The sequence below is a fragment of the Ceratotherium simum genome, chromosome 1, assembly GCF_057802395.1.
Source record: "Ceratotherium simum simum isolate JZ-2026a chromosome 1, ASM5780239v1, whole genome shotgun sequence".
NCBI lineage: Eukaryota > Metazoa > Chordata > Mammalia > Perissodactyla > Rhinocerotidae > Ceratotherium > Ceratotherium simum.
Window position 1 is genome coordinate 23,226,053 of NC_141900.1, and position 25,133 is coordinate 23,251,185.

The 25,133-nt window shown below is 40.2% G+C and overlaps 1 protein-coding gene across 1 annotated transcript in view; it reads right to left on the bottom strand.

The window, feature by feature from the left end:
- The window catches only part of MAGI2 (membrane associated guanylate kinase, WW and PDZ domain containing 2), a 978,709-nt gene that overhangs the window by 167,919 nt on the left and 785,657 nt on the right, over nt 1–25,133 (bottom strand). Inside the window, exon 11 of the mRNA XM_087434019.1 lies at nt 4,999–5,030. Coding sequence (XP_087290145.1) covers nt 4,999–5,030 — 32 coding nt within the window. The remainder of the gene's footprint in view (nt 1–4,998; nt 5,031–25,133) is intronic.

Sequence of the window (25,133 nt, forward strand, 5' to 3'; positions counted from 1 at the left end):
GTCACTGTGTACCGCAAAGCTCCTCATGACCTGCTTACGTATTTGGGACTGTGGCAGGGATTGGGTGAGCCAGCAAACTAGGAAATAAATGGGTCACTGACCCTTCTCTCAATAAGACTGCTGCTATGGTCTGAATGTTTGAGTCCCCCCCAAATTTGTATGTTGAAATTCTAACGCCCACGGTGATGGTACTAGGAGGTGGGCCTTTGGGACGTGATTAGGACACGAGGGTGGAGCCCTCATGAATGGGATTAGTGCCCTTATAAAGGAGACCCAGGAGAGCTCCCTAGCTCCTTCTGCTAGGTGAGATTACAGAGAAGAGATGGTTGTCTAGGAAATGGGCTCTCAACAGACAATGAATCTGCCAGTGCCTTGATCTTGGACTTCCCAGCCTGCAGTACTGTGAGAAATAAATTTCTGTTGTTTATAATCCACCCAGTCTATGACACTTTGTCATGGTAGTCCGAAGGGACCAAGACAATTGGCTTCATTTTAATTTGTTTTCTATATGGGCTACTGACCAAGATTTCATTTGAACAAATGTTCTACAGCTAACAAGGATGGACAAGCCTTAGTTGAGGTCAGTTCCCTTATACTAAACATAATCTCTAGGAGTGCAGAGAGGTCCAGCAGCTGTCAGCGGCAGACTCTGGGTCAGAACCAATCTATAACTATAATGGGAGTGCTTTTTTACATAATGATACATTGAGGAGAATAACTGGTCAATTTGCTTGGAGTTTTGGCTGATTTTCTGCTCAGTGGGCCTTTTGCTCCCATTTAGTAAAAATCTTTAAATATGCACTTCATAATTCATTTGAGCAAAATTCATCTAGAAAGCCAATCTGGGTTCCCTTGGTCATCCATTCTCAGTGTCTTTGCTATGATGGAAAGAATCATATTTGTAGCAAAAGTCATATTCTTTTTTATTTTTCACTTTTACTGACTTTAGGCACCATGTGGATGCATTCTGGCTGTGACCATCTCCCTTCTGTTTCTAAACATAAGATACCAAATTCTAAAAAGTAAATAAATTAGAAATATGGTCTGAGTAGCTGTAGTATCCCACTCATCATTATAGGGCTTCAGCAGTTGTCTATTTCTTTCTCCTGTCTTCCACTGAGGGTTATCTGATACACACATAAGTCTTGCAGGTGTTTGTATTGTTCATGTACAGTCATTGGAGCAGACATGCTTTAGGTGAAATATTAGTATTTCTAAAAACATTCTTAAAACTAAAGAACAAATAATGCTTTGGGCACTGTCTGGGAAAGTTTCCGTGGCAGACTGACAAATTCTACAATTTCTGTGGGACAGAGATGGGGGAATTAGTCAACAGTCCAGTTCATGCTGAGTAAAGCATTCACAACATCTTGCTGTGATATTCATCAACCCTCAAGTCACTCTGTCAGGGTTTCTTAAAATATTGTAGAGCAGAAAATCACTGCGCCCATGAAGTTACTGAAAAAGCAGACTCACAGTCCTACACCTCCCTACCCCCCAAACTGAGATATGCGTTCTCCAGAAGACCATGGAGCAAACCATCTGCCCTGAGAGCAGAGGTCACCCCCTGCTCACAGGGGCTGTGTGCTGATCTGACAGTGCCTTTTGAAGGGTGCTCTCTGTTGACTTCTCCTTACTTTCTTGGACAACTTGGTCTCTGGACTTTTCTTGCCAACTAGGACACTCTGTGCTCACTTGTTCCTCTCAACCTTTGTGAAACTCTAGATTCCGATCCTGTCCCCCTGCCCAGGTCCATGGGCCTCACTCGCTCCACCTCTAGCATCTTCCTGGCCTTGACCGGTCTAGAGCTGTGCTATCTGCCAGGTATTTACCTCTCACAAGGCTTCTGATTGGGCCTTGTCTAGTCCCAGTGGTGTCCATACCTAGGCCGATATTTGTTAACATCACACTAGAGTAAGGAAAAATGGAAACGAAGTTGTTTTCTACATCTGGGAGAAGCCTTGTATCTCTGCTAGGCTTGGTGAATGAATGAATGCCCAACTGTATGAGAGGACAGTCACTGAAATATCAGTGGACAGAGTGGACATACAGCCCACAACAGGGCTTCAAACATTAAACAGAAAAACTCAGTCATGGTGAGGTTAATTTTTTTAACCCCACCTTCTGGTTCTGGAGTGCACACTGGAAGAAGAGGGCTTGTGAATAACGCAGGATCTCCCTCCCCCTACCCACCCATGAAATACTCTATCTAGAAATCGTTTGCTTCCTACAGAAGCTGAAGTAGTCTAAACACACGCCCTCACTATTTTAGGGCAGAGCTGAGAGATGAAGGCACGTGGCTTGATTCTATACTTGAAGGATGAACTTGGATCCCTTCCAGAATGAGAGAATGAGAACTCACGACAGTTAGTATATTACTTGTCAAACAGGAAGTGACTATCTTGACATGGATTAGCTTAAGATATGGATCAGGAGGTCAGGGAATGACACAGGACCAGGAGGAGGAGAGATCTCACTCAAGATAATATTTCCTTATCCTGACTAAGGATGTCATCAATCCTCCTCAGAGGAGTTTATAAATCCATATACTGTGGGTATATACTTATATATTTGTTTAAATGAATAGTTTAGCAAACTATGTTCATTTCATAGAGTAATTAGTTTATTAAGAGTTTATGCATGGAGGGTTTGCTTTCTAGGATGACAGTAGTTTATATTTTTGAGCTCAACATATAAAGCCACTGTTTTAAGCACCTTACATGGATTAACTCATAGATTCTTCACAAGAACCATACGAGAGGGGTATTATTATTGTCTCCATTTTACAGATGTAGAACTTGAGATACTGATAGTTTAAGCAGCTAGTTGAAGGCCACATAGCTAGAAGGAGAAGAAGCAAAATTTGAACCCAGGCAGTATGCTATCAGAGCCTGCACCCTAAACCATATACCCTACTGCCTCTCACGATAGTCCTTAGTCTAAAACGTTTCTGATAGATACATGGAGGACATTAAATCTATAGTCCTCTATCTTCACTCAGTCTAGGACCTGGAAGTCCAAGCCTTAGCTTTTGCAGAGATGTATGGGTCAGGATCAACTGTAAATTGAGTTCTATAAAACCTTTTTTGGAATTATTGACTATGGATGTAATTACTATAATGACAGCAAATGCTGTAATTATGCCAAATGGCGTAATTTGTGTAAATGTGGTACGTATAAGGAAATCACTAGATTGCATAATTGTAGCACCATGATGAGGGTGCAAGGTTTCTTGTTAAATTAAAGATGTGTGTAACCACAGAGCACAGATTTAACTTTGATGGTGAAAGGAAGGAATTATTTAGATTTTGGTCAAGATAAAACAAATTTCATATTAAACATTTTTAAACACTTCTTTTCAAAATCACATGTATCACTAAGTGGTTTACTAAGCCCAAATAGGACTGGTTTTCCCATCTGATATTCTCCGTGGACCAGATGAGCCAAATTCTAAATGATGACATGCTTGGTGAGAACGTTCTGCAGCTCTGACAGCGTCAGTCCCTCGTTTCCAGCTCCTGGCTTCCACATCTCTCTTTGAGAGAAAGCTGGAGCTCAGGAATATTACGGGGCTCAATAAAATTTTATTTTCACATGTCTTCAAACCATTTTCAAGGCATGTTATTTAATTAAGCCAGTTATTGCACTTGAAAAGTATGAAAAATTATATTATCTCCATTTCTAAAATGAGAAAACCAAGCAGTTAAATATTCCCTCAGTGAAGGAAATAAGAGAAGCATAAAATTAACCCAAGAATTTCCTACTCACTGGTCAGACTAGGGGCCACTTTCGTCTGAGCTGCTGACTGTGAGAGGAAAGAAAAGAAGTGGGTGGAAGATGTGATTCTCTGAGTTTTTTGTGTGTGTGAGGAAGACCAGCCCTGTGCTAACATCTGCCAATCCTCCTCTTTTTTTTTTTTTTTTTTTTGCTGAGGAAGACTGGCTCTGGGCTAACACCCATGCCCATCTTCCTCCACTTTATATGGGACGCCGCCACAGCATGGCCTGACAAGCGGTGTGTCGGTGTGTGCCCGGGATCCAAACCGGCGAACCCCGGGCCGCCGCAGTGGAGCGCATGCAGTTAACCGCTTGTGCCACGTGGCCGGCCCCATCTGAGTTTTTTTGACTTGAATCACTTTGCTGTTCTCTTCCAGTCATAGGTTTTATACATTCCAGTTAGAGTAGACAATTCTCACGCCCTGACGACCAGTCCCAGCTCTTGGGACTTGGGCAATTACTAGTTTCAATCTAATGGCAAATAAAAATCATCTCTAACTGTGAAGCCAACATGGTTAACCTAGCCTTACAGAGAGATTATTAACATCCATCAGCCTCCTACATCGGCATCAACATTTCAGGATGATTCATAAAGGAAGTAGGCCCAGAGAGGTTAGGGGATGGCAGAGATCACCAGTATCTGAGGAACATTCAGAAGCACCACTTTGAGTGACTTTCAGGTTTGGTGGAAAATATATATATATATGAAAATTTGCAATTCTCAATTTACAGTTAATCCCGACCCACACACAGACATATATACAGACACACATATATATTTAGTTCTGTATATATTAAAATGCAAACATAAATATCTAGAGCTAAATTTCTGGTGGAACAGATTTAATCCGCAGGTCAAGACCTCTGGGCCTATAATTTGCATTGTTCCTAAAAATTCCATGTTATAAAAATTATAGTATTTTTGACAGGGGAAAAATAAAGATTTCTAAAGTATTTTCAGTACACCATACTGAATAGTGTTAATGCTCATTTTGTAAGTATATTAAAAAATAGGTAGAATCATCTTTGTAAGAAAGTAAGATGGGCTATTCTTGTATTTGTAGGACAAATACGAGACAAAAGGACAGAGAGGATTTGTTCTTTTGACATCACAGAGTCTCAGAGGTGGAAGAGATTTTGAGGTCACCCAATTCAACCTTTACTTAATGGGATTGCAATAATAACCAGAAATAAAGAAAGAAGCATAATAATCCCAACTTACAGGCTTTGGAGTTTTCCATGGAGAAAAGAAACCTGTAATAAAGAAAACAATATTTGAACTCTGAAAATATATCCCACTATCACTTATGGGTGGCATGATATTAAGATAATTGCAAGTTACTTTAAATTAGTTAACAGCAAACAATAACAGCAACAATAAATTCTGCCTGGCTGTATAGTTTTCTCCAAGGAGCCCAAATAATTTCATTGGAATTATACATATTAATGATTCTAAGAACCTTTTCTTATTTGGCAGCTGAGAATTCTGAAGCACAGAGAAGGTGAGTAACTATACGGCAAACAGTCAGCCACTTGACAAGATCTAAGATTAAGTCACCTTTAGGGATTTCTGTCGCACAGCCATAGCTAGAGAATGAGAGGGAGAGAGAGAGAGAGAGAGAATATAGATAGAAATGTAGATTTTTAAAGGTAAATACCTTTACTTAGTACAAGAAATAATTCTGCTTTATGTACCTGCTTTATGTGGTTAAAAATCAATCAATAAGCCTTCATTAGTCCTAATTCAAAAATAATGTATGTACCTATTTTATGAATAAGATTCTAGTATAACTTTTCATGGGACTGTTCTCCCACGGAGATCTTCTCTAGAGCAGGTATCTATTTCATTATCCTTCAACCCTAGTGTTAGCTTAATGTTTTGCATGAAGAAGCAGCTCAAAATGTTTGCTAATTGAATGAATCATGTATCATCAGACCCATGTTTTTTTCAACTTATTGAGCTCTTTCAATGATCACAAATGGTATGATGATTGGATTGACTCTGTTGTGACCCAAATGACCATTAAGATAATTAAAATAAAAGGACAGATTAATTCCATTTTATTTTTTCCTTTATTATTATTATTTTATCATATGGAATCAGTTTAAAAAAAGGTAGTAAAAACAAGCTTAAAAATAAGGGAAGAGGGGCTGCCATATACTGACCCTAGCAAGCCAAAACATCATCTAGCATACAGAACAAAATTACTTGCTTTTCATACCATATCTTCTCTTTTTCAATGATTTCACTCATGTTAATGTCAGGTGGTATCTGATAAAATGTCCAATAAAAAATGAAATAGTGAAAATATACCACATACCATGTTTATCACCTTTAATACTGGGATGTGTATGAAATGGGAGTAGTTGAAAACCATAACCCATTTATAGGAAAGATCTACAGAAATGTGGACACACAGTTATCTAGATGTTTATGCAACCCGACTCAGGCATGGCATAAGTATGAATTGCACCTCCATGCACAGTTGTGAAGAACTGATGCTTCATTTTATGAAAAGAGTGAAGTTCATCATGTTTCTCAGCTTTCCCTGGAACCTAGAGTTAAATTCAATGCTCAAGTGTCATAACCATCTTACCTAAGGAGATCAGTAGAATTAGCCCACTTTCTCACATACTCTGTATGGTCTTAACTCTCTTTCCAACTAATGAAAAAAATTCTCTTCAATGTGTGGTTTGATTTTAATTTAATTATAAGGATTTAATCACATCCTTTTTAGAAATAGCTGAGAGTAAATATTACGGATAAATAAATACATTTATCTCCTTGACTCGTTCTGTAAAATGCCAATGAAAACAATTTCACCACTAATTATAAAGTGAAAAAATTTGACACCTATTGGCCAATTAACTATTATTTTCAGTGAAGGATAAAATGTATTTGCTGTTTTATGGAATTGCCAGCAACAGCTCTTTTGAGAAAAGATGTCATTTATACATTCTCACGATGTCAAAACATTTAATTATTTCCTCTACTTTCTGTGTGTTGTCACCTTCTTCCTGGAGTGCTGGAACTGATTTTGAATTTTTGCTGTCTTACATTTGTTCGGTGCCAGGCGATTCTTAGACTTTGATACAGATGTATTGAAAATGGTTCCTCTATTATGGAGATCTCAACTCCACAAGGGACTTTATCTTAAAAGATAATTATTCCTCCTATGGAAAAATGTGTAATCACCTGACCTCTCGGCAGTGATGGCTCCAAAACTAAAATGGCTTGAGAGGCACATTGGTCAAGATCAGACAAAGAGAGAGGGTTGTTTAATTTGACCACCTTTCATCATGGGCACTTTGGCTTCCCATTCTTTTAAGGCTGTTTCATTCAGTCTGACCTTAAACCACTGGCACGACCCAGGACTTCTTCAGTGTTCTCATTACGGCAGTTTCAGGAATGTTTCTAGGGCTGAATCATACTGCAGAGGGTTCAGTCTCTGAAGCTATAGTTGCCCTTTCTGAGTCATTGCCAAAAAGAAGCTGCTTGCTGCAGAGTAAGTCATTTTAGGTAGTAAGAAATAGTATCAGAGCAGATTTCCTTAAAAAGAAGTAACTTATTTTACCCTTTGTGTTCCTTTGGCAAATTATCAATCATGCTATAAACATTGAAATTAAGATGAATAGAAAACATCTATTTTGGATATCCTCAATTTGGCACGATTAAGTCAGAAGGTCAAGTTTTCTACATGATTAAGCTCCAATTTTCTTCTTACCTTCATTGGAAGAGCTATAGAAATACTATAATAATATGGGTGAAATTATTATATATTACAAATGCACGATAATTTTTTGTAGAAATAGCCCCTCTAGGAAACCTAGTCTATTCCAATTAACATTTTTATAAAACACCAAAAACAAAATAAAAACTTTTAAATCCTTATTTTGGCAATTTTTCTTTATTTGAAATCATTTTGGTCTGAGATAGATCACAGAAGCAAGGCATGCGTGGTTTGTCGCGACTACCATTTTCTGGCTTCTCACCACCGTCTTCATAGGGAAACAGGAACAGGGATGTGGGCAACTGTTTCTTCAGCCTTTCAGAGCCGACAGTCCTCTTTAGAAAACCAAGTTCATAGAAAAAGAGCTTTTTCTTCAAAATAATAGTAACAGTTCTTTATGTTTTAGTTTATTTCCGGCCTTTATTGCCCCTACTTTTATAGAAAGTGGTATACTATAATTCCCTTGTGGGATTAAAATTTCTCTATAACGACTTGACCCATGTTTTCCATACTGATCATTTATTGGTGTGTGTTCGTGTGTGCATACAAATGCAAACATATTTATTTAATCTTGACTCTAAAATAACAAAATGAAATATCTCAAGGTACAGTTATAAGGTAACTGAAACATGAGTAGGGACATAAAAAGAAAAATAAGAAAAGGGAATAAATGAGAAAATTTAGATGCAGCTAATAAGGAAATTTAGATGCATTTAATATAAAGCACAAAACTGAAATAGATCTCTAAAATCTGTCTTCTTTAGAATAAGAAATAAAACTAAAATATATTTTTAATTCTGCACCTAAAAGTGCAGTGAGATGGGCAGAGAAACAGAAGCAGAGTGCGAAAAGCTTAGACAAGAAATAGTGGTATTTGAAAACGGAAGAGGAGAGAAGACAACACTAACTTCACATGGAAATTTAAATTCAATTCTACTTGTCAACTAAATATAATTTTTAATAGACTATAGGAATATAGTTGCCAGATAAAATATAATATGCCCATTAAACCTGAGTTTCAGATAAACAATGAATAATATTTTAGTATAAGTCTGTCCTATATACCACATGAGACATATATTGCATAGAACATACTTACATTAAAAATTATCTGTTGTTTATCTGAAGTTCAATTTAATTGGTAATTTTTTATTTTTATTTGCTAAATCTGAAGATACCCTATATAGGAAACATTTTATATATGTCCTGGGTAACCATTTAAAAATAAAAACACAATAGCAATGTGTACTGCAGGTAATATCCATCCAATTTAGTAAAAAAACCCAGAAAGTATTTAATATTTCATTTACTTGCACCTCCTCCAATGTTTTATTGTTAGGAATCTTGCTTTAGGAGAAAGCTCAGAACATTCCATTTGCCGTGTAGATCACTGGATTGTGTTGGTTGCCTGCTCATCAGTAGCCTTGACTGTGGTCTCACCTCATGTGATTCAGAAGGTGTGGCCAACATCAGTGTCACAAGGACCATTTTCAAATTGCTTGGTGACTGGTTAGCAACACTGCCTTATCCCAGGAGGAATGTTCCACATAGTGACTCTTTTTAGAACCTACTTCTCCTGAGGCATGATACCCCAAACGAAAGAATATCAGTATATTTACAGCAGCTCTGAAATAGAGCCTTTCTAGCGTGCATTTATAAGCTGTTTGGTAAGAATTTTTTCTTTTTTAAATTTTCACAGGGCAACAAGATGATGAACTTTCTTCAAATCACCCCAATTCGAATAAGGGATTGAAATACAAGGAAGAGCAACTTAATCAGAGAGTCCCATCGTGATAGCCTCAATTTGGTATAATGCCAAGGCAATTTTTCAAGATTTCTAGGAATTTCCCCAAACAGAGCTAAATCTTTCAATATGCCTCTATACTCAATTTGATATACTGAACTCCCATTTGCAGAATGTGAAATGGTTTCCTCTCCAACTGAATTACTTGCAACAACATATGACTCTGGTTTTGAAGATTATCGTTAGTTTCATGTATTTTATAGGGGATTCTACAGTTACTAAAAATGAGAGAGATGCAGGGGAAACTCTCTAGTTCTCTTTTTCTTTAAGCAATAGAAAAGGACTAGGACCACTCTGAAATAAAGACTTATTTCACTGAAGATGTCCACGCCCTGGGTTATTAAGAGCTGTGTGTTCTGTTTTGCTTAAAAAGGAAGGAAGACACAACGATGTGAGTGTACTTAACGCTACTGAACTATACACTTAAATATGGTTAATACGGTAAATTATGTTATGTATATTTTGCCACAATCGAAAAAATAAAGCAATAAAAAAAGAAGAGAAGAAAGAAAGGGAGAACAAAAGTTCGTGCATATGGCATGAGCGTTGGAGAGAAAAAAGAAAGAATTTTTTTTTCACAGTCCCTGTTGCATCTGCTGGAGGACAGGAAACTCACCTGGACACCCACACAGACCCTGCCCCCTCTTATTATCCTTTCTCATAAAGGATTGTAGGCAATACAGAAAATTCATTTTCCTACCACATTTCTGAAAATATTTCAGGGACTATGAGAAACTCTTCCAATGGAGGAAATTGTCTTTTTAAACTTTCCCAAAGGGAAGAAAAACGCCCCAGGGTTTAAAAAATCTCCAGCTAGGGTTAATTTGAGGGAGAAAAATACCACTAATGAAGTTAATCTTTAATTTAAAGATCCTCCCATTTTCCCATGGCCTGGCAAATTTTCCATCAGAAATTCAGCCTTTGGTAAATGTAAGCCAGCAGGGTAATGAGCTAATTTCCATTAAAACTAGTTCAATGTTATTCACTTTTTTCTGGTTTTTGACTGATTATGTATTTCTTATTAAAATTCATTAAATCAGTTAAAGCCTGCAGTTCCTTTAGATAATTTGTTTAAGCTATTTGAAGTCGGTAAAAGGGCAATTCTTCTTAGTGAAACTGACCTGGGCTAAAAAACAACCCTTCCCTTAAGCAAGCATGGAAGATACACTGCTGGTGGTACCTAACCTCACGTCACCATGTTTTAGCCAAGCTGACATTCAATTTGTAAAGAAAATTTCAAATTGGCTGCCATCTTTTGGCCTGGAGAACCGTTTTTTTTTTTTATGTGGTGAGCTGAGGCTTTCTCTGCAATGCTCTAAAAATGATCCTTTCTGCATCTTTTAAATAAAAGTGTTTTTCTTATAAACGCTATAAAGCTATTTTCCAATGGCTATTTTCTCCCGGCTTTGTTCCTTAGGGAGAGAGCAATCCACCTGTTTCAAGTAATCCCAATGAGCATCTAGAAAGGATAAGCCTGCACATGTTGTTTTCTGATAAACCTAGCTACATAAAGGATGTGTTCAAAATAAAGCAGGCCAAGTGAATAGCCTTGAACAGGAATAAAGGAATGGACGGGAAAAGGAAGAATTGTGTCAGAGAGCTCAACTCAGAGGTGAGGCTTGCAGAAAATATTAACAACTACAAAGGGCTTTTTCCTTATGTTCTGAACAAGACCAAGGGCAATGGAGAGAGAAGCTGCTCTGTATGTTTATGGCATGCTGTAAACAGTTGGCAAAGAAAGCATGGAAGGAGATCAGTACTTGCAAATAGAAAATCCCAATTCTGAGAGTAATATTTTTTTTACAGTAATGAACATATAGCATTAAGTTTTTCCTTTTTTGAGAAACCCATATAGAAACATCTTTAAGTAATTTAAGACAGATTAAATGTCTGTTTTGGTATTTCACATCAATATTAAATAAATATTTATTGAGTTGTGGTTGTCTCACAAGCACCATAAATTCAACACAGCAAAGCAGAATCTTTGATCTTTTTTCCCAAATCTTCTCTTCTGTGTTCCCTGTTTTGGTAAATTTCACTTGCCTTTCCAAGTTTTTAAGACAGCAACCTGAAAGTCATTCTTAACATCTCCTTCTCCCTCATTTCCTTATTACCAAATTCTATTCTACCTTCAAAATCTACTTTAAATCCACTTCTCTCCATCTCCACAGCCACCATTGTAATCCACACCAACTATCATCTCTTGCCTGAACCAAAGCAACAGCAAATTTGCCGATGTCACAGAACTTGATTATACTTAAAATCCTTCAATGGATTCCCATTGCATTTAGGATAAAACACAAAACCACCAAGGCCCTACCTAAATTGATCCCTACTTACTCCCAAACACCTCATGGGTCACTCTCCTTCACTCACTGAAGTTCCTTGAATAAGCCAGGCTTTTCTAACCACAAGGCCTTTGCACAAGCTCCTTCATTTGCCCACTCTTTCTCACTCTTCACACAGCTGTCTCTGACTCCTTCTCTATGTGTCAGCTTAAATATTACCTGCACAGGCAAGATACCCCTGACCTTTCATTTTAAATCAAAGTTCTCTATTATAATTTTTCATTGCATTTGTATTTTTCCTGTATATGGCACTTATCATTATTTGTAATCAAATTTATGAAATCACATTTATGTAACTATATTTGTGAAATTATTCATCTAATGACCATTTCCCCAACTAGAGTACAAATTCCATTAGAGGAGAAATCTTATCTATTTTGTTCACAACGTATTCCTAGTACTTAGCACAATGCCTAACACATAGTGGATACTTCAATAGACACATTTGAGTGCATTAATAATAGTGAAGGGTGAGGAGCGTAGAAAGAAAGAGACAATTAGGAGAACTGGTGAGGCATGGTGGTTTGCTGGGGTGAAGGAGTGGTGGAAAGGAAAAGATAAAATCTGTGATGACTTCTAGCTAAGGAACCTAGATGGATGATGGTGTCATTAGATGAGGTAAGAAATATAGGAAAAGAGGCCTCTTTGAGTGGAGTCTAGTGAGTTAGGTTATGAGTGAAACGAGTTTGAGGTGCCTTTGGGAGTTTGGTTTCAGGCGAAGAAGTCGTGTAGTAGTTGGCTCTAGTGCTTTATTGCCTGGAGATCAGTAGAAGACTAAGGATTAGAGATACAATGTGTCAGGTTAAACTTAAAATAATGCAACGAAATTGTGTATGAAAAGAGAACTCCTCAGGGTACGTAGAAGAATGAATAAAGCATCTGACAAGTTAACAGCCGAGTAAAGAGAAAGTTTCGAGAAGTAGTAAGTGGAAATACTCATAAAACAAGGCTTGAAGCGGTTTGTCCGGTTTGTCCAACAGGAGGGTCACCAGTGGCCTCAGTGGAAGCAATCTAATTGCTATGACAGAGGCAGACATCAGATTCCAGTGGGTCTACATGAATGGAAAGTGAGGAAGCGGAACTGAGAAATGGCGATGGGGTTGGAGAGTCTGCGTCATAGTGGCTGTGGGGGTATATAGCCCCCAGTGAAGGGCAGATTTCTCTTGGCATAAGCATGCTTACATTCAGATGAGAAGGTACCTGAACAGAGGCAAAGTCTGAAGATTCAGGAGGAAAGGGGATAATTGGTGGAATTATCTCATGAGGAGACGAGAGAGGATGGGATCTAGAGCACAAAGGAAGAAATTCACCTTAATTGCGAGAAAAGGAGCATTCAAGTCCTTATCAAGAGGCTGGAGCAGATCTATGGCAGGGGGTGGGGGGCAGTTACGGGACACCCTAGGGTCTACCCTATGGGCCGGCGATGGGCCTGGGTAGGACAATTTATTCTCAGTGGCCAAAGGGGCAAAATCCATGGGGGTTTGTAGGGTTTCTGGTTATGCAGGGAGACTGGAGGAGAAAACAAAAATCACCTGTGGCAAAATGTTTGGTTCAGGTGGATGAGGCAAAGATGTAAACAGAAACACAGTTTCTGAGACGGTATAGCAGGGATGTTATGCACACAGAATATGGGGCAAAACTGACTTGGGTTCCTGTCCCAGCTCCATCCCTCACCAGTTATGTGGTCTCACATCTACGTGGGAGGGCATATGCTACCAGGATGAACTCTCGGGCTCTGAGTGGGACCCTGGGTTTGCTTCGTGGCTCACACCTAGCTGACTGTGAGCCAGTCCCCTAGTCTCTCTAAGGCTCAGATTTTTTATCTTTAACAAAGTAAAGGTAATAATAGGACTTATTTTAATAAGAACTAAAAACTAATGCACTTTACATTTTATCAGGATAAAATGGTGCACTGTTCCATTTAGTGCTTTTGATGCATTTTGAATTATTTTTCTACAAAAGAGAGGTCTGCTTTTCAGAAAAGTGTTCAACAATTTATTGTCACAACAGATGCACATTATTTCTTAGTTGTTTGAGGCTTTTTGCTCTTTTAAGCTTCCTTTTAAGTTCTTTTAAGTGGCCTTTGGCTATATGGAGTATGGCTTGTTTTGAATTGCTTTAAACACAGCAAATCATTGTTTTCATTCCATTAGAGGTTCCCATTAAGTTTCTTCTGATCCTGGTTAGAGGAGCAGGTAGCCCAGGTTAACCTCACTCAACAGTCCTTGTGCTCTAGTATAAACTGCACCCCCAGTTCATAAGAACTATAATTCTTTTTAAATGAATTGCTTCTAATTTTGCATTTTCCTGTAACTACTTATGCAATGATTACTTAGATATAACCAACTAAACTGGTTTTAACGCTCATCACAATTCCTTTTATGCCACTATTTCTCCGTTTTGGGATTTTGAACTTTGGTCCTCTGTTAGTGCATGTCCTCAAATTTTTCAGAAACAGTATATGTTTGACGTCGCAGGTGGAACAGTGGCCTCCTAAAGAGGTCTACACACTCTGATCCTCAAAACTGTGCAGCTGTGACTTTACAGAGCAAAAGGGAGTTTGCATATGTGATTGAGGTTAAGGTCCTTGAGATGGGAGAGTATCTTGGATTATTCAGGTGGGCCCAATCCCAGAACATAAATCCTTAAAAGCCAAGAACCTTTCCTGGCTGCAGAGAGACACGTCAGTGTGAGGAAGACAGAGCTGGCTTTGAAGATGGAGGAAAAAGGCCGCAAGCTGAGGAATATGGGAGGCCTCCAGAGACTGGCAAAGGCAAGGAAATGGATTGTCCTACAGAGACTCCAGAAAAAGAGCACGGCTGTGCTGACATGTTGCTTTTAGCCCAGCGAGACCCGTGTTGAATTTCTGACCTACAGTGCTGTAAGATAATGTCTGTGTTTTAAGCCACTAAGTTTGCAATTTATTACGGCAGAAATAGAAAGTCTATAATACATGGTATCTTTTCTAAGCGCTTGCATATGAATTCTGGTTTCATTAATGAATTCTTAGATCACAATTTCTTTCTTCCAAACTCTGTGGGATTTTTCTGTTGTCCTCTGACATTTAGTAATGCCGAGGACAAGCCTGGATCCACTCAACTTTTGTTTATTTGCAAGTAACCTTTCATTTTCTTCCTTGAATAACTGTACAATCTTTTCTCTATCCTTTTAAACGCTTTATAAATTGCTACAAGATGCCTAGGTGTGCCTTTGTTTCACTAACTCTTCCTGGAATATAGTCAGTGCATTTGCTCCGGGTTTCCTCTGAAGCCTTCTGACTCAAGGTCTGGTCTGAGCAGCTGCAGCGTCAGCTTCCCCTGGGGGCTTGACAGAAACGCAGAATCTCAGAGCCAGACCTACCGAACCAGATCTCTAACTTCACGAGCTCCCCAGGTGACACCCCCCGCCCACACACACTTGAGAAGTACTGCCCAAAGGATATTCTATTATTTGTACGTTTGATCTTGACTGCTTTTCTTTTCAATTTCTCTCTTTAATTTCTTCGACCTTTTAATTTCTTCCTCCATCAGTATTTATCAAAAGTGGGCCATGCCTCGCTCTCTCTTCCAAAGGGTTGAATCAAAGCTCTTGGTTTACACTTCATTTCCTTCCCCCTCCTCTGGTAACTCTGACAGGCCCCCTCCCCGATTCCACCTGGGCTTAGCCTCCACTTTGAGACCCGCTCTCAAGAACAATATTTCCGGTAGAAGAGTGTTGTGCATGGGATTGCTGTGGAGATGGAATAAAGCTGGAGACCTGCTGCTCTGTCACTGGAGAACTCCAGTTCATCTCGACCTCATTAATTTCTTGCAGCATCAGTTTTACCTTGTCTGACTCTAATAAATATTTTAATTTTCCAGAGTAATTTCAAGCCCTCAAATTTGTTTACTACGGCCTTTTTACTTCATCAAACATCACTTTGCTTGGTCTTTGCATGTCAGCCCGCTCTGCCCATTTCTGTTTTTTAAATGTTACATCTCCTGGCATCTGTGGATTCCAAGCATGTTTCCTCAATTTCTTCTGTTTTCTGCAGTTAATCTGTTGCTGTGTCATTCTCCTCCTCCTATATCTTCATGGCTAATTTTAATTATCACTTTCTTACTTGCTTAACTATTTTGTTATATGCTCAATGCTGGCCTTTGAAATTTTTTCACCCATTTGAAAAGGGAAGATTTATCCAGATTCAGGCTCATGGCCTCCATGGCTGCCCGCTTGAGTGATTGTGTGAAGTCATACCCATTTTGGATTTCACACAACAGTGAACACATGTGCTCAGCTTGTAGGCAGACTTCCACTGACGAGTGTCATATAGCAGTGCTGGACTGTAGGGAGACCTTCTTTTGACCCAACTTCCAAATTTTTTTTTGCTTGTTTTGGGGAGAAACATTTGTGCCATAAAAAATTTGAGATGGTTTCTCTATACTACCCCAAGGCTGCTTATAGCTCTACCTCCATCCACAGTGTTCAATGTAATTGTGCCACACGCCCCAGGAGGCAGTTTGTCACCACTTTACTTTCTGCGATGCTGTGCTCTGGGATTTGAGATTTCAGAATTGGTTGAAAGACAGTAGTTGTGAAAAGAGAGTGACTGATTAATCAGCAAAGAGGAGGTTTAAACACAACTCTCACTGCCCTATAAAGCGGTACCTAAGCAGTTTTATCATTGCTAAAATCTGTGAATCCCTGACATCTTTTCTATGTCTTCTTGGCACTCTACTGGGATGCTGGGAGAAAGAACAGAGGAGACTCTTTGGCCTGATGTCATGTTAAGTGAAACTTCTTAGTAGCATAATCTCTTAATGTAAAGAACAATTTCATCTCTATTTGTCTATGTTTATACATACATTATATCTATACCTATCTCTATATAAACTAAGGTCTGAAATATAGGCAAAACTGACATTTGTTTATTTCCTGTTTCAACTAACAGGACCTAACCAGCTAAAGCTTAGAATACATCTTCATTTAAGGTTCTGGCTACTCTGACTGCATTACTTAGGCACTGCTGGTAGAAATAAAGTACAAATATCATAAAATTGCCCTTGGAATGTATTTTCCAATCACCAAAATCACAAAACAGAGTCAAAAATAAATTTGTTGGCTTTTAAAGGGAATTCTTGGTGCAATTGATTTTTTTGTTTACTTTTTTTTTTCCCTTTTCTTATCCCTCAGGTTCTCCTGTGGGACTCTCCAGAGAGGAAGAAAAGATGGTTGTAATGGGTCTGTTGTCGAGTGGAGAATCATAGCCCACATCTCAGTCCATGGACCCTCAGGAGGAGCTTTACTGACTGCAGTTCGTGAATCAATGTTTTACAGAACACGAACACAAAAGATGCGCTTTTAGTTTGGGTTCTCCCAAAAGCAGACCTTGAGATGAGGACTTGTGTGACCCTAGGAAGCACAAATGAAGAATGAGGAAAGTCAGTCAGGGAAGTGGAGCACACTAATGAGCTGATTATCACTTTGAGCCCCTGGGACTCAGTGCTCCTGTGGATCTTCTGAGAAACCACAGGGAACACACATCAGAATCTTCTGTGGAACAGCCAGGCCAGGGCATTTACCCTCTGACTCTCTCTTCCACTGGGGGATAAGGATTGCTCCTCATGGAGTATTGCTCTCCCAGAGTGTTCTCTCTCCCACATTTCTGGGTTGCCCCTGATTAAGTCTGAGGAAGCACCTGTAGTGCCAGAGAAAGTTCTCAGGCAGAGAATGACTCCAGTGCCTGAGGCAGGACTCTGTCAGTTTGCTGGAAGCATGCACAGCTGCCTGTAAACTCAGGTGAGCTGAGAAGATAGGCAGTAGCAGCTCTTGTTGACAAAAACAGGCAAACCACACCTGTGGTGGGTGGCAAACCTAAATAAATATGAACTCACAGTGATTTTTTTTGGGGGGGGAATGAAGGGTTTACAGGCTGTTAAAATGGGGCTGACAAATGAGTTTCAACTCTCATGCCAGCTCTGATCACTTGGCTGCCTGGAGGGCTGTGTTGAGAAGTCTCAACAGGCTCAGTAGGGAGTGGTATCTTTACCAATCAGCATCCCAGACGCGGAAATGGGAGGACAGAGGGGCGGTGTGTGGGTCATGTATTTGCCATCCTGCTTTAAAGTGGAGATTTTTTTTTATTAATATAAGAGCTGAGTTTTAATAAAATATAATCTTTAATAAAATAAACTCTTCCACAGATTTGACCTTTCAAAATGCACAGCATGTGGAGTGTCTTTGGTTAATGGGAACATTCTCCGACTATTAATGTTACAAATAAGACTGGGATAAACTTCAAAGGCACAGCAGTTATAATAGGCTTCAGCTTTGTCATTCTGCTACAGGTTCCAAGTAAACATGCTAATTTTTTCTCGCTGAAATATAAAAAGTCATAGTATTAAGTGAAAATGTAGAGGGTTCAAAGGCTGACAACGTTCAATAGTGTCAGTGCTGATCACAGTGTCGATGTTGACAAGTGTAATTCATTTTGGGGGGGTGAGAACTTTTGAGTTCTACTCTCAGCATATTTCAATTATACAATACAGTGTTACTAACTATGGATGTGTTAATTAACCGGATGGGAGGAATCCTTCCACAATGTATATGTATATCAAATCACCACAATGTACAATTTTGTCAATTATGTCTCCATAAATATCTTACAATTTGTCAATTATACCTCAATAAAACAAAAAAAAAAGCCTTGGAGAAAAAAACAGTCATTAAATCAAGTGGGGGGAAAAAGCGCAACTCATCTGTCATAATGTCTTAACGAGGAAACTATCACCCTGTACCCTGGGACATGATTTGAACTGCTGAGTCTGAGAATAAGTGTGATATTAAACATATTTCAGTAATAACTTGTATCTGCAATTCAAATTGATTTCAAGTCCTGTGGTTAGCACCTCCTCAAACATTCCTCACTTCTCATCTCCGATGACGCATCTGAGTCCAGACTACCACCAGGTCCTGCTTGCGCCACAAAGCCCCTCTACCTGCGCCTCCTTCCATCTGTTCTCACACTGTGGTCACAGCAATCTTTTCAAAGCATAAATTTAATTACGTTGTGTCTACACTTCAAACCCCATAATCAGGTTCCCAGTGCTTGTAAGAAGAGTGAAAATCCTTTGTAGAACCTTAACCTGTTCCCCATCCACCTTTCTAGCCTCAGCTGCTCTGGACCCCCATCTGCTTTGCTTTCTCTACTCCAGTGTCAGGGACCTTCCTGCAGTCCCTCAGACCCTCCCCCCGCTCCCTCTCACCATGCCATCTTTGAACCTGCTGCCCTGCCCTCATCACCTAGTTAACTCCTGTTTATGGTTTAGACCTTGGTTCCAGGGTCACTTATTCAGGGAAGGCATCCAGGACCTCTCTAAGCCAAATACCATGATTAGAGGCTCTCCTACCTCCACAAACCTCTCCTCAATACTCCTCTTTCCTCCCCTTTCCACGGCTGAGATCACTAATTGGCAAGATACAACTTCCTGTGATAACTTTTCCTCTCGCTCATGAGTCTAAAAGTTCCCTGATGGCCCAGATCTTGTCTGTACTTTTGTTCATTATTGATTCCCCAACTCCTAACATAGCACCTAGCATATAGCAGTGCTAAGTATCTGCTGAATGAGTAAAAGAAATGTCAAAATGCATTTTTACCAGTACTCAAAATTTTAATTTTTCTCTGAGAAAAATCTCACATTTACTTAGCAGTTTTTCAAGTAAGTGGCAGTTTGGGGTATATTGTTATATATTCCTTAGGAAACCCCTGTGAAGGAGGCAGGGAAGGAATGATTACACACATCCTACAGAAGAAACCGAGGTTCTGATGGTGTCCTGCCTACAGGCATGCAAGAAGGTGGCAGGACCAGGACTCAGTCCACACCCTCTCTGACACCAAGTCTAGAGTTCTTTCCCACAGTCAGTCAGTCATAGCAGAAGGACAAGCTATTATGCAACTAGCAGACTAGTTAATTGCTATGATCTTGTCCTAAGATAGTCCAATCAGCATAGAGACTTGCAATGTCTATTTGGGTGTTGCTCGTTGCTTGTACATTCAATGGAACAGAAATAGCCACCAGCAGTGACCACCTGGTGGCCCATGACACTGGGGGCTGTAGTGGCAGAGGATGAGTCACTAGGTACATCATGACCTATTATGTATTTATTTGCTCCTTAGAGACAGCACCAGAAGGGGCATCATTTCAAGGCGCCATTTTACTTAGGAAAGAAAGTTAACTCTCAATTAGAGATCCTCTGAAGGCCCACATGGGCAGAACTGGATACCTGAAAAGGCAGGATAGACACAGACGTCTGGGACTGAAGGAGCCAGATGTGCTGGACAGAGAACAAAGCCCTCCACAACTCTAAAGTTTCCCCCAAATGTCATTGTATCACCCTATTTCATAGATGACAGAATGAGGGGAAGTCTGCTGGGCTGTCAGCAATACGCCCTGCTTGGGCCCTGACACATGTATTATAAGTTCATAGCATGTTGGAGCCATAGGGCACCTTCCAGCCACCAGATTCCTTATTTTACAGATGTAGACCTGGAGGGTGTCCCACCAAATCATTCCAGAGCTGACAACCTAACCACTAGATGTGCATAAGCATCAGAAGTGATGTAAATCTTCCACAGGAGGGGGTACATCAGCTCATAAACTCTCCTCCCACTAGCTGACCTCTAAGCTAAATAAAACCACCTTTTGTTTTGGTTTTAATCTTAAAACAATTAGTGAAGGCAGGGACCACATTTTGCACTGGCAGAACTAAATTTATTGTTGACAATTAACTCTTAGTGACACCACAATAAATACTTTTCAGTTAAATTGAATTCCATTAAGTTGTCAGCTTATTTTTGAGTAATTTCCCATTATCTTTAAGTCATTAAAAAAAATCCTACAAAAAACGGAGGGTTTTAGGTTTCTAATGACCTCACTGACTATCTAAAGATAAATAGGGTTTGAAAAAGCATGAGCCACTTTCTGTCACCTGCACATGACAAAGCACGTTTGTGTCACCTGGACCCACCTAGGACTGTGTGGGTCTGGTTTGCTTTCTGAAGCCGCATAGGTGCTGTGGCTCATTCTCACTTCGGATTCTACATCCAGCTTTAGTGGGGACTGGATGGGCTGCATCTAGAGTTCTTCCTAATGGAATTAACCAGTCGAGAACCATGCTTTACGGTAAGAGCCAGCAGATTACAGCCCAACAGGCGCCTCTCCGCAGCTGGTGCCCTGCTCATCCTGAATCTGGTACTTCATCACAGCTGACATTTCATGCCTCCTCTGTCCCCATCCACCTCCCGCATGCAGGGGGACTGGAACGATAACGTCCTTCTGTATGGATGAAGGTCAAACTGTGACTCCAGCCGCTGCTCCTGCTGACGAGCTGTTCTGATTAATGATGACTGATGTTTTACAGAGGAGCCTGGAAAACTGCCGTGTCTACCTTCCTAATGAGATCAGGGTTCACTCCTAAGTCCTTACTTTCTCACTTTACACTTGTTCCCTTGGGGTCTCCTTCACTCTTCTGGCTTCAGTTTCTGTCCGCATGAGAATAATTTGTGGTGCTGGCTTCCTAATCCTGACCTCTGCTACTTACAGTCTTCTGCCCCACGTGTCCCTCACTTCTCACTCACTCGTTCATTTACTTATTTATCATTAAACAAAGAGTTATGGAATGACTGCTGCAGGCACAGCATTGTCTGTGTGGTCAGCTCACTGGCTAAGACAAAGGGAATGCTTGATTTTGCTGAATCTGCTACATCTTCTTCCTCCGTCCTTGCCCCCTTCTCTCCTCTCGGCTGACACACTCCCCCGGGGTGAGCTTACTTATCCCCAGGGCTTCTCCTACTGTTTAAGGCTTCTAAAACTGCTTCTAAATCAGCCCTTCCTTCCCCTGAGGACAAGCCCAAGCGTGCATGTGTATCTACACTGAGCGGTCTACAGGGCTCACGTCCAATAACAAATGCAGTCCCTTTCCCCTAAAGTTTGCTCCTCCTCTAACAGTCCTTGAATCCATGAATGGCATTAGCAACCTCTAAGCTGGAAACCTGCGGCTCATCTCGAATTCGTCCTCTCCACCCCCCTCCACATTCTATCAGTCCTAGAGGTTCTATCTCCTTGATGTCTCTTTTTTTTTTTTTTTTTAGATTTTATTTATTTTATTTTTTCCCCCCAAAGCCCCAGTAGATAGTTGTATGTCATAGCTGCACATCCTTCTAGTTGCTGTATGTGGGACTCGGCCTCAGGATGGACGGAGAAGTGGTGCCTCGATGCGCACGCGGGATCCGAACCCGGGCCACCAGCATTGCAGCGCGCGCACTCAACCACCAAGCCACAGGGCCGGCCCTCCTTGATGTCTCTTGTACTGACGTCTCCTCTCCATCCTCACTCCTACTATTTGATTCAGAACTCCAGCACCTCGTAACTTCTTGCCTACGCTCTTGTGAATGACCTCTAACTAACTAATCACTCCTTTCCTCTATTCTTGTCCCCTCCGACCATTCCTTATCCTGTGGCTAGAGAAATCTTTTTAAGGCATAAATTTGAGCACATCACTTCTCTTTTCTTCTGTACTGGTGTCCCATTTGCTGCAGAATGAAGTCCAAACTCCTTAGCATACAAGCTGCGACATGATCTGGCTGCCTGCATCTCCAGCCTCATTATTTACAAAGTCCCACCTCACATCCCTCTCTCCATCTGTCCCATTCCACTTGCAGTTCTCAGAACACCCGGGATGTTTGACAACTCTATCTTTGCCCTGCTGTGCCCATTTCTACCAGGAATTCCCTCCCCATCCTGTCTGCCTGGCAACAAATTCCTCCTTTTGAAGTCTTAGCTCACGTGCCACCTCCTCTGTGAAATGGTTTCACTACTCTTCCTCTTTCAGGTGGAACTGACCAGTCTTGCCTCCGCGTCCCCCATGGTATCCAGGCTGCACCCCATCACAGCACCTGGAATACATTGGGACACTGGTCGTTGATGTGTCTGTGCTGACTAGAATATAAGCATATAAGTCTCCTGAGGGCACACTTTCTATTTGTCTTTCCACCCCCAGTGCCTACCAAAGTGACAGGTATTTAATGAATACTTTCAAACATTTAATGAATCCTTACTGAATATATAAATAACAGGGATATTTATTATGAAAAAGGATTCTGTAGTTTGATACATTGTCTGTTTTTAAAAATTATTTTTATTGTTGGCATGGATAAGTAAGTACTCCATTTCCCTTCAATGGAAGATCAGAAAAAGGAGAAACTTATATTTCAGCATAAGACATATGTTAGCTTAGGTAACTTGACTATGAGAGTGTAAAAAATAGAATGGCAGAACTTTAGAACTAGAATGGACTGAAGCAAACATTTGTTTTAACCTTTTCATCTTACAGATGCAAAATACCTAATAATGGCAGAGTTGGGACAAGATCCTCGTTCAGTGCCTGCCATATTAGGAAAGTCACCTTTATTGAGCTTCGACTGTGTGCTGGGGACTGCTCTGAGCCATGGATGCTTTACCCCATGATCTCAGCAGACAGGTGCGGCTGCCCAGGTCATAACCCACATCTTGTATTTGGTCCTCCCATCACTCTAGTGCCGCCACCCCTGTGCTGAACATGAACGTTTCTTCCTTGGGTCACTATGACATGTTGCTTCTCTGATCTTGAGCATCTCTTCAATTGCTCACAAGCCTTCCTTGGGTCTTGAACTTGGCTACATTAACTCTCCTTGAAATTGTCCTCTGCCCCCCGTCAACGGCTCCATCAGATTTAAATTCCTAAATCAGGTCCACAGTCGCCTTATTTCTCCTTGCTAGTCTATTCTTCTGGCCTCTCCCACGGCTTTCTCATCAGGCTGACTGCTCCCCACACAACTTACCCTTAGCCCTGCCCCACCCATTATCGAATTTCCCCATTTCCCCATGGAGTACCATTTTGCTCCAGACATCTCTTTTTCACTCTCCCAAATCCATCAAAGGGTTTATTGTCTCAAATTTACTTAGGTTGTGTTTAGTTAAAGAAGTAGACTAAATTCATTGTTTAGAGTGAAAAGATAGTTATTGAGCAAGATGCTGTGGGAAGCTGAGTGCGGCCAAAATCATGACCAAAAGGTGAAATAAGAACATGGTACTGAGAGAGTAAAATAGTACATTAAAGCAGTGGACAATTTGATAATCATAAGGATGTGGGGGAAATTCAGGTTGTTTATATCATTCATATTCTATCTTCCAGATAGAATATGAATTAAATGATTTAAATGACAGTTGGATATACATATAACTTAAAAAAATAAAACATGCAAAACAGAGCTCTTTCAAAAGCCCTTAATATTCGGAGGAGGAGAGAGGTTCATGCTGGGGGTTCACATGTTGGGTATACACATCCTGTGTCCTCTTCACAAGTGTATTTCTCCGAAATACGCCCCAATTCTGGAGGCTTTAAGTCACATACACCATGTGTTCTATGGAATGGCAAATAATTGTTGATTTCTTTTTCTCTTCAGTGGCTGTTTCAACTCATATACACAATCTATCAGTAAATTTCCTAGCATGCCAGCTTCACTAGCTATATAGAGAGAAATAACACAAAATAAGGAAAAGCAGAAAGCTACAGACATAAGTCACATTTCCTGGGTTCTTACTCTGTACTAGACAATGTGCTGAGCATTTCACATCATGCCATTTAATCTTCACAACGACCCCGTGCAGTGGGTTCTCTTACCATTTCCTTTCACAAATGAAGGAACAGAAGATTTAGAAAGCTGAAAAACAACACCTGCAGTCACATAGTTCTGAGTGGCAGAGCTAGGCTTTTAAACCTAGTTCTCAACCCAATACTCTTAATCACTGTTTGTTTTATTGTTTATAAACACAATATGGTCAAAAATGGCCAATGTGACACTATGAACCACATCTCTACTTGATTGTTAAAAGAAAACTCATAGTAATTTGATGTGAAGTTCGAGTTTTCTCATTTCATATTTTCTAATACATGAGGCTTCTTTCATTGTCGGGTCGAGCTAACATACGAAAAGGAAGAAAAGAGAATCTCCTTGGCTTAAGTGGGAATTGATACCGAAAGCATGGATATTCCTCGAACCACAAAGATATCCAAATAATTAACATTGATTGAGAAGTGCTTATGATAAAAAGCAAAAATCAAACTCAACCCAACCCATAAAGCTTACCCAGGACTGAAGAAATAATCAGAAGGAAAAAAGCCTACCCCGTGGAACATGATCACGGGGAGATACCCCAAACAACACAAATGTGGATATTTCTGTGGATCATACACAACCTAATCATCGCCCGGACAGTCAAGGTGGGGAAGCAGATGGGCCTCTCCCCTCTCTGCCTGCTCCACAGCTGTCTCTGCTGCAGGTACCACACCTGGGGGTGTTCATCTTTTGGGATTTGAGAGTCCTAAGTCTCTATTTTTTTTCCATTACTTCAGCCTCCCTTTAGGAATATTAGAAACACATGTATGTTTTCTCATT